The 10,062-nt window shown below is 46.4% G+C and overlaps 1 protein-coding gene and 1 long non-coding RNA gene across 2 annotated transcripts; one reads left to right on the top strand and one right to left on the bottom strand.

The window, feature by feature from the left end:
- Positions 1-2,194: 2,194 nt before the first annotated feature.
- Positions 2,195-4,726, bottom strand: GPR84 (G protein-coupled receptor 84). Its single transcript, XM_006756934.2, has 2 exons — positions 4,118-4,726; positions 2,195-3,624 (listed from the first exon to the last, which is right to left on the bottom strand). The coding sequence occupies exon 2, from the start codon at positions 3,614-3,616 to the stop codon at positions 2,408-2,410; it is 1,209 nt and encodes a 402-aa protein (XP_006756997.1). The 5' UTR covers positions 3,617-3,624; positions 4,118-4,726; the 3' UTR covers positions 2,195-2,407.
- Positions 4,727-7,120: 2,394 nt separating this feature from the next.
- Positions 7,121-8,153, top strand: LOC107182024. Its single transcript, XR_001512744.1, has 2 exons — positions 7,121-7,682; positions 7,897-8,153. It is a non-coding gene; the product is annotated as an uncharacterized LOC107182024 (long non-coding RNA).
- The last annotated feature ends 1,909 nt before the right edge of the window (positions 8,154-10,062 follow it).

The raw sequence follows: 10,062 nt of genomic DNA, 5'->3' as shown, positions 1-10,062 counted from the left end.
CACTCCCTACTGGGGATGTGCCCGCAACCAAGGTACATGCCCTTGACCGAGAATCTAACTTGGGACCCTTCAGTCCACAGGCCGACGTTCTACCCACTGAGCCAAACCAGCTAGGGTTTGTTGTTTTTTAATCCTCACCTGAGGGTATTTTTCCATTGATATTTTAGAGAGAGTAGAAGGGAGGGGGAGAGACAGAGAGAAACATTGATGTGAAAGAGACACAGTGATTGGTTGCCTCTCCCACACCCCCAACCAGGGCGAGGATGGAGCCTGCAACTGAAGTGCATGCCCTTGACCTGAATGGAACCTGGGACCCTTCAGTCCGAGGGCTGGTGTTCTATCCACTGAGCCAAACTGGCCAAGATGATTCTAGTTTTAGAAAGGTTGCTGTTAGACACCTGGGCTGGTACTGACTGAGCTCAGACTCTCTGCCCTCAACTCAAGGTCATACCACTTAATAGCCTTTTGACTTTGGACAAATTGCTTAACCCAAATTGTCTATTTTTCATTTGTAAAAAAGATATTATAATAGATACCTTATGGTCAATTTTGTGGGGATTACACAAAATATATTTACAGGATTTAGGACAGTCCCAGGGCACATAAAAGAGGGCACTCCTCCCTCATTTTTGTACAGATAATAAAGCCTGAGGCCCAGAATGGTCAAGGCTCCTGCCCGGGTTCACAGAGCTAATTATCAGAGAACCTGGACTGGAACCTGGTCTCTACGCTCCTGGGCACGTGTTGTTTTTGGTCCTTGTTATTGTTCACTCTGCCTGCCTGGGCCCCAGCCTCAGTAGCTTGAACGCCTGAACTTGATTCCATTCAGGCTGCTGTGATTTTTGTGGAAGAGGATACTTCAGAAGCACATGTTCCAGATCAGGAGGCAGCATTCCTGGGCCCTTGGAGTGTTAAATGTGAGAGCCTAGCTCTGTCCACCCCACTCTCTGAGTCTCTCTGGACTTGACTTTGTTCTCTCAGTCCATGGACTTGGGGGCAGGGGGGTGAATAGCACGCAGCCAGAGCAGTGTTGCTGTCAACATGATTCACCTTCCATCCCCAATGCCCACCCTGATCCACCACCCTAACCAAGCACTGTCCACAGTAAACATCTCATGAATAATACATGTATAATTAATTCTTTACTTTTCTCCCTAAGTTTAAGGAAGAGGGATGCAGATACCTGGGTCTCCACCCCTGCTGGCTGAGAGGGGAGCGGGTATCTCTGGACTCCCAATCCCTCTGACACCATGTGTCCTCCACAGGGAAGCCAGAAAGAAAACGCAGAGAACCAGCGTCACCTGGTGGTGACAGGTGCTTTAAGTTTGAGAGTGAGCCTGCAGAAGGTTGACAGGATGCTGGGCAGTCTGGAGGAGGGGGATGGTATGATTTCCCCTCAGCCTGGCCCCTGAGCCCTCTTAACTAGTCTCTGTTTTGCTTTCATAACCCAGGCAGACAAGAGCAAGTCTGGGGGGAGTTCGGGGTCAGGTGAATTAGCTCCAACCAGTGTGGCCCTGCTAGGGCAACTAGAACTGTCATTGCTCCTGCTAAGCCAGTGGTTCTCAACCTGGGCTGCACATTAGAATCACCTGGGGATCTTTTTAAAATCCTGATTTCTGGGCCTCATCCTCTGGAAATTCTGTTTCGTTGTTACTAATGTTGTGGCCCCACCCCATAACAAAGAAACAGAATTTCTGGAGGATGAGGCCCAGAAACCAGGATTTTAAAAAGATCCCCCGGTGATTTTAATGTGCAGCCCAGGCTGAGAACCACTGTGCTAAGCTCAGTTTTATTTCCACAGAGCGAGAGTCCTCTCCCAGGACCATTCTCTTTGGATAAGTCAAGAGTCAGGGGGCTAGCCTCACTTGAAGTGGTTATCAAAGCTAAATTTAAAAAAATATTTTTTTAAACTGAAAAACATCTGTTTGCAGGGATGAGGGGGATCCTGGGAGCAGTAGTTAGGGGTAGGAGCCATTTCTGAGAAGTTAAAAAAAGTCAGGCTAATCCTCTTAAACCAAACTCACATGTTTTTTTTAACCTGGAAACTCCTCAGCTGAAGGTGATGTCCGGACCGAGGCCCACTGCTTCCTGCTCCTGCTCTGGCTGGGTCCCCCCCCAAACCCCCCACTATTAAGTTCCAGCTGCAAACCAACACTGGCTTATTTCCTTCTTCTCCAAAGACCACACCTGAACATTAAAAGAATGGAATTCATTTATTAATAATTAATAATGCACCTTGGGCAGCCTGGGGCTGAAACACTGAGCAAGGGATAGCGATGTCTGGTTTGGGGGTGAAGGGGAGGTTGTCTGTGAAAATGCCCACAGGTTTTACTCTCATCTACTACATACCAGCTGGCCACTCTAGTTCTGGATGAAACGGTCTCAGATTCTGGTGCCGAACACAGTTCTAAGGGAGCTTACGGAAACTCCGGAGCCTGCGGAAACTCTGGGGTCCTCGTTGTAGGAGGGAGACGTACGCTTGGCGGAACTGGCGGTTCATGGCTGCATAGAGCACAGGGTTGATGCAAGCATTGAGCCAGGTGAAGTTGGCAGCAAGCATGTGGACAACCCGGGGAGCCCGGACCTTGGCATCCAGGATGTTGAGCAGCAAGAAAGGGATGTAGCTCACGGTAAAGCAGATGAACACAGCAAAACACATCCGAGTCACCTTCCCAGACTCTGATGGAGAGTCCTGAGCTTTGTGGGCTCCTTTAGTTGGCCTGGTCTTGGCAGGTGCCTCCGGAGGGCTTTTCTCTGCCATCTGCTGAGCGACCTTGCTGCTGCTCTGGTCCCCCACTTCTGACGAGTCTCCTTCCAAGGTCTGGATGGTGACAGCACTGGCTGGCTCAGATGAAATCCCCTCACTGGGCCTTCCTGATGCCACCCCGCTGTCCAGCTCCTGGAAATGACCCGGCACGGCTTCATCTGTCCCAGCCACATAGCTGGAGCGGACATCTGTCTGGTGCAGCTTGTACTGAACCAGTGCCTGTGCTGCTCGCTTCACCTGGCGGTGGATGAGGCAATAGAAGACGCCGACACTGCTGAGCCCAAGCACAAAGTAGATGCCCAAGAGGATGGTGGTGTAGGGTCGGCCTCGGATGCGGTCAAAGCTGCAGGTGCAGACTACGGGCACCAAGATATAGACATTCCAGAGCGGGGCAAAGCTGGCCACACCTATCACCCAGGTGCCCACCAGAGCCAGCACTATCCCCTTGGCACTGAACACTTGGGGAAAGAGGTTAGGGTGGGCAATGAGGAGGTAGCGTCCCAGGGCGATGAGGCAGAGGGTGAGGATGGAGACAGAGTTGGACGTAAAGAGGAGGAACCCAAACACCCTGCAGAAAGTGGCACCAGTTCTCCAGTGCAGGTGGAGGTAGGTGTCCACGGAGAAGGGCTGGAGAAGGGTGCAGTAGAGCAGATCGGCTACCGTGAGGTTGGCGATGAGCAGGTTGAAGTGGGTACGGAGCTTGGGCTGGATGGCCAAGGCCAGCAGGGTGAGCACGTTGCCCACGGTGCCTGTCACAGCCACCACCACCCCCCAGATAACTGCCACATAACGATAACCCACCACAGACTCGTGGTAGCAGGAAAAGTTGGCATCAGAGGTGTTCCACATGATGGAGGCTGAAGGGAGTGAGTAGAAGAGGAAGAGGGAGTCAGAGCTTGACTTTGAATTTGGATCTCTTGAACTACTGTTCCCCTGGACACCTGAACTGCCCTGGGAGCTCACCCGCCTCCTGAGCCATTCCCGGGCTGCTTCATCTCAAGATTCCCAACCCTCTTAGTCCTTTCCCATTCTCAATGATTCTCCCAAATTCTTATCTAAATATCTTAATCTCTGTACACTTCAAACTCCAGGCCTCATTCAATATCTATCCACATTCTCGTAGTAACCCCAGTGCGCTCCAACATTTTTAATTCCTCCCCTGTCCTCTAAGACCACCCAGGAGTCCCCTGTCTGTACCCAGGATACTATCATACTCCTCACTGCTGTACTTTGCTGCACACACATGCTGGCCTCAGTGTTCTGTTTTGTGTGTGTGTGTGTTTCTGTTTTTACCACCTCTGAGATGCAGAGACAGAGAAAGAAAAGTACACCCACCACAAAATTACTCACCTGAGTCTCCCAGCCTTCAAGTCTCCCTCCAATGGGAGAAGAAATCAAACTCACTCCAAGGGCAGTCCCTTCTAGAGGGCAGTCAGGCTTCACACAGGAGGAACCCTGCTTTCAGGTCTCTTTATACGAGGCTGAAAGAATAAGAAACTCCTGAATTACCCAACCTGAGCCACTTCCTTCCTCGTCGCTAGTTCTACTTGTTCTGTTTTGGCTAGTGAAATCTGGGCTTCTCTGTTGAAATTCCCCTGCAACTTACCCCAAAGCCATATCAATTCCTTCCTTTCTCTTTTCTGAGGCCCACACCATGTTTCCTTCCTCTCTTTGCATAGCAGAACACCCGTAAGATCATTGCCAAGAATTGGTGAGGCATGGAGACAGAGTACCAGGATATCTGGGCCACTTCTCAAGGGGCCAACAGATAGGACCAAGTTCCAGGAGCAATTCTGGGTACCCCAGAGGCCTTGACTTTGTTTTGGGGGAGGTCTACCTTCCCTCTCTCCAGGACTTGGTGATGGTTCAAGTCAGAATCCCATGTGATATCTTGGCACATGAAGGACATTTGAGACAAAGGGCACAGGGTGCATAGAGTCACAGAGGCTTAAGTGGAGGTGAACAAAACGTGTGAGGTAAGAAGCAACAGAGAAGATTCTGGAGAGGTGAGCAAGGCTGAGAGTAAGAAAGGCCTTGTGTATCATGCTGAGGAGCTGGGCGTTGTTTCTCTTCTTTTGGTTGTTGTTGTTTTTAATGTTTTTCTTGAATTTAGAGAGAAAGGGAGAAGGAGAGAAACATCAATCAACTGTCCTCCACTCGCCCTTCATCGAGCCTGGAAACGAAGCATGTGCCCTGACTGGGAATCCAACCGGCAACCTCTCAGTGCCTGGGATGATGCCCAACCAACTGAGCCACACCAGTCAGGGCAGCAGCTGGGTACTATCCGAAGGTGCTGCGGAGACTGGCACTAAGAGAGCTGCGAGGAAGAAGTGAAAGCTTGAGTTCCGGCAGAGAGCGCAGTGAGAAGCGCTCAAGATTTCCAACCCTCTTAGTCCTCCTCCGGGCCCCTCCAGGCCCTCGGCCCCGGCCGGCGGGTGAACTGGGGGGCCCCGGATGGGCAGCAGGCTCTGTCCTGCAGACCCGGAGCCCTCCCTGCGGGTGCCCACTGCCCAGGCCCAAGCTCGGAAGCGGCAGCGAATCTCTCTCTACACCCCCACCTCCATCTCCGCGACCTGAGGACAGCGGCCTCCCCCAGGGGCACCCTGTGCACCGCAGGATCTCCAGGATCTCTAAGCGGAGCCCCCGCCAAGCCACCGCGACCAGCCCCAGGACGAGACCAGACCCCGAGGCCGCGCTGCCTTGAGCCACGGGCGTCCCGGGGCTAGAAGAATGCCCGCTGCTGGAATGGGCAGGGGGAGGCCGATAGGGCCTCGGAGGCCCAGAGCTCACAGACCCTCAGGGCTGGAAGCGGCAGGCGCTGATGGGCGCCTGGGTGACTCCTCTGTCCCAGTGGGAGGAGACCTCACCTCGTCTGGACCACGATGGACGAAGGCCTTCACGGGGCCGAAGGTGAGCGGAGCCCCATCCATGGCGGGTGGAGCGGTTAGCGGGCCTCGGGCGGCTGTAACCTTTCAAGAGAACTTTGCTACATCTAGGCCCTTCTAGATGTAAAGAGGTTGCCAACGTATGATAAAGTAGAGTTAGAAAATCACACGTCTTGCAAACGCCCATTTAAAAAAATATATCTAAAGAAATGTCTTCTGGAAATGACTTTGAGATGGAATTGTCAGACCACCTTTAGAAACAGCGCGCGACATCCAGAGCGACACAGCCACGTCCCCGTGGGTTAGAGGACCTGGAGAGAAGACCTTGGGGAGGAAGAAAAGAAGGTTCTATGCCAGACTGGTCATATTTAGAAGACATTTTCATATTATGACCATTGTTTTATGTGTGCAGTTTATTCCTCACTACTGTGTAATAGTTGACAATGCCAAATACTTTTTTGAAATACCTATCTTTCTATATGCTCTGAAGTCCCTGATAAAAGTAGAGGTAGTAAAAAAAAAAAGACATTTTAAATATATTTTATTGATTTTTTACAGAGAGGAAGGGAGAGAGATAGAGAGTTAGAAACATCGATGAGAGAGAAACATCGATCAGCTGCCCCCTGCACATCTCCTACTGGGGATGTGCCCACAACCCAGGTACATGCCCCCGACCGGAATTGAACCTGGGACCCTTCAGTCCGCAGGCCGACGCTCTATCCACAGAGCCAAACCGGTTTTGGCAAAAAAAGACATTTTAATAAATACCTTGTTAAAATTCATATCAAATACTCTTATTTTGGGAAATGGGCAACTACCTCTTTGACAGTACACATTTGTGCACTGGTTCAAGGGAGAAGGAAGGGCAAAGAGCTGGATGCCAGTGTGTTTCAAAATGAGGCAGATTAACCATTGTCCTTTATGTTCATGCATTTAGTTTTACTTAGCTGTGTATATAGTGTATATAATGGACAAATGAGTCCTAATTTACAACATCTAGTCTTTCTAGATGTTAAAGAGGTTGCCAGTGTATGACAAAAGTAGAGTTAGTTAACTAATGCATTTTGTACATTTGTGCTAAAATTTCTAGGAAAGATTGTCTTCTGAATATTTGAGCATTATAGCCTACATGGTTGGTGGAGGAGGGCCAGAAGGGAAAGATGGCCTTAGACTACAATGTTCATATTTCAAAGACATTTCTGGATTATAACTGTTAAATGTGTGCAGTTTATTCAAAACTGCTGTGTATATAGTGGACAAATTAAGTCCTTTTTTGAAACATCTACTCCATCTAGATGCTTAGAAGTGCCCAACGTATATTAAATGTAGAGGTAGTAGCCGAAACCGGTTTGGCTCAGTGGATAGAGTGTCGGCCTGCGGACTGAAAGGTCCCAGGTTCGATTCCGGTGAAGGGCATGTACCTGGGTTGCGGGCACATCCCCAATAGGGGATGCAGGAGGAGAAAACCATTTTTATATGTCATGTGCATTTTGTTTTGCTGTGTATATAATGGACAAATAAGTCCTAAAATTGCAATAGCTAGTCTTTAGATGTTAAAGAGGTTGCCAGTATATGACAAAGTAGTAAAATTATCATATTTTGTACACTTTGTGTTGAAATTCATAGGAAAGCTTGTCTTGTGTAAATGACTTTTGGATATGAATTTGTTCAACCACCTCTAAATATTACACACACCTGCACTTGTCCACTGGATTGGTGATGAAGAGAAGGGAGTGAGAGGGAATGGTTCAGGCCAACATGGTCATATTTAGTAGATTCCTCGGATTATAACCATTGTTAGTTATGTGCAGTTTTAACAGTGCTGTGCCCATAGTGGACAAGTAAGAATCATATGAAATATCTAGTCTTTCTAGACATTTAGAAGTGCTTGATGTACTTAAAAGCAGAAGTAGCAGAATAATGCTTCTTGTAAATAGCTTTTAAAACCTGATAAAAAATATTGTCTTTAGAAATGGAATTGTTAAATCACCTCTTTGAACAGTGTACTCTATGTACTTGTTCACTACTAGGTTGAGGGAGGTGGGAGGGAGTGGGCAAGTAAGAATTATATGAAATATCTAGTCTTTCTAGACATGTAGAAGTGCTTGATGTACTTAAAAGTAGAAGGAGTAGAAAGCTTCTTGTAAATAGCTTTTAAAACCTGATAGAAAATACTGTCTTTAGAAATGGAATTGTTAAATCACCTCTCTGAACAGTGTACTCTATGTAATTGTTCACTACTAGGTTGAAGAAGGTGGGAGGGAAGAAATTGCAAAAAGATGTTTTGCTAGTGTGTAATAGAAAACTTTAGCTTATCCTTTGCCGCTCTATATGTTACATGCATTTCATTTACCTTTACTGTATATATTGTGAATATACTGGACAAATAGATCCTAATTTTATAATATCTAGTCTCTAGATATTAAAGAGGTTGCCAATGTATGACAAAAGTAGAGTTAGTAAACAAACACATTTTGTACACTTTATGTTAAAATTCATAGGAAGGCTGTCTTCTGCCCTAACCGATTTGGCTCAGTGGGTAGAGTGTCGGCCTGCGGACTCAAGGGTCCCAGGTTCAATTCCTGTCAAAGGCATATACCTTCTTTGTGGGCACATCCCCAGTAGGAGGTGTGCAGGAGGCAGCTGATCGATGTTTCTCTCTCATCGATGTTTCTAACTCTCTATCTCTCTCCCTTCCTCTCTGTAAAAAGTCAATAAAACATATTTTAAAAAAATGTTTCTCTCTCATAGATGTTTCTAACTCTCTATCCCTCTCCCTTCCTCTCTGTAAAAAAATCAATAAAATATATTTTTAAAAAAAGAAAAGAAAGATTGTCTTCTGTAAAGGACTTTGGAAATCAAATTGTGAAATCTACCTGTAAGTCACACATGTGCCTACTCAACCCATTGAGATGATGGTGGTCAGGAGGAAATGAAGGGTTCCAGACTAGAATGTTCCTATAAGGCAGACACTTTCAGATATAACCACTATTACATGTGTGTAGTTTATTCAACACTACTGTGTATATAGTGGACAAACTTAAGTCCTTATTTGAAACATCTAGTCTTTCTAGATGTTTGGAAGTGCACAAAGTATGTTAAAAGTAGAGGTAGTAAAATGACACATTTTGTATATATCCCTTTGTTAAAATTCATTTCAAATACTATGTTTTGGAAATGGGATGATCAAACCACCTCTCTGAGCAGTACACGTTATTATATTTGTACTGGTTCAAGGAGAAAAGAGAGGAAAGTGCAAAGGGCTTTATACCAGGATGTTCACAGTTAGGCAAGATTAACCGTCTTCCCTGTGCCTGTGCGTTGTGTTTTACTTAGCTGTGCATATATTGTATGTGAAGGACAAACTGTTCTAATTTACATCATCTAGCCTTTCTAGATGTTACAGAGGTTGCCAGCGTATGACAGAAGTAGTTAGTAAACAAATACATGCTGTCCAGTTTGTGTTAGATTCCTAAGAAGAACTGTTCTGAAAACATGAGAAGTAAAATTGTTAAAATCCTCTCTAAGCGCCGAAACCGGTTTGGCTCAGTGGATAGAGCATCGGCTTCGGACTCAAGGGCCCCAGGTTCGATTCCGGTCAAGGGCATTAACCTTGGTTGTGGGCACATCCCCAGTAGGGGGTGTGCAGGCGGCAGCTGATCCGATGTTTCTAACTCTCTATCCCTCTCCCTTCCTTGCTGTAAAAAATCAATACTGTGTTGATAGAGATGAAAAGGGGAAGGGTTTTAGGCCAGAAAGTTCCTTCCTATTCAGAAGACACTTTCAGATCATAGCCTCTATGTTCAGCTTAATCAAACAAATCCTTATTTGAGATGGCTAGTCTTTCTAGATGTTTGAAAGTGCACAACATACGTTAAAAGAGTTAAAGTAACACCCTTTAAGTATTTTTTCTGTTAATTTATAGGAATGGTGGTATTTGAGGAATGGAATTGTTAAAGTTGATGTCTTGGAGAGTATGCTGACTGTTCACAAGGGAAGGGGGAGGGAAGGAAATACAGAAAAAAGGGTTCTTTGCCCATGAGTCTTTAGAGAAATTAAAATTATCTAACCATTGTTACATATGTGCATATTAGTTAATATTGCTGTGCATTCAAGGATAAAGCCCAAAGTATATAAAAAGTAGTAGATATTTTTGTAAATCCCTTTATAAAAACCCTCTTGTTAGTTGTTAGGAAGGACTGTCGTCTGGAGTGCCTTTGTTAAGCCGCCTCTTGCAGCCAGGTGTTCTGTATTTAGTCACTGGCGTGGTGGAGGAGGGAGAAGAGGAAGGATGAAGGGAAGGGCTCTTTGCTAATATCTCCATACCTAGAAGAAAGTTTTAGGTTATAACTATAGGTCTATATGCATTTTTGTAAAGTTCCTGTGTTTATTGTGGACAAGGTCCTTTTA

This window comes from Myotis davidii, unplaced genomic scaffold (assembly GCF_000327345.1).
Source record: "Myotis davidii unplaced genomic scaffold, ASM32734v1 scaffold233, whole genome shotgun sequence".
Taxonomy (NCBI): domain Eukaryota; kingdom Metazoa; phylum Chordata; class Mammalia; order Chiroptera; family Vespertilionidae; genus Myotis; species Myotis davidii.
The sequence above is the reverse complement of the archived record's forward strand: the minus strand, read 5'-3'. Positions and strand labels throughout refer to the sequence as shown.

Coding starts and splice junctions, on each gene's coding strand:
- GPR84 (XM_006756934.2), bottom strand. CDS start 3,616: ATGTGGAACACCTCTGATGCCAACTTTTCCTGCTACCACGAGTCTGTG.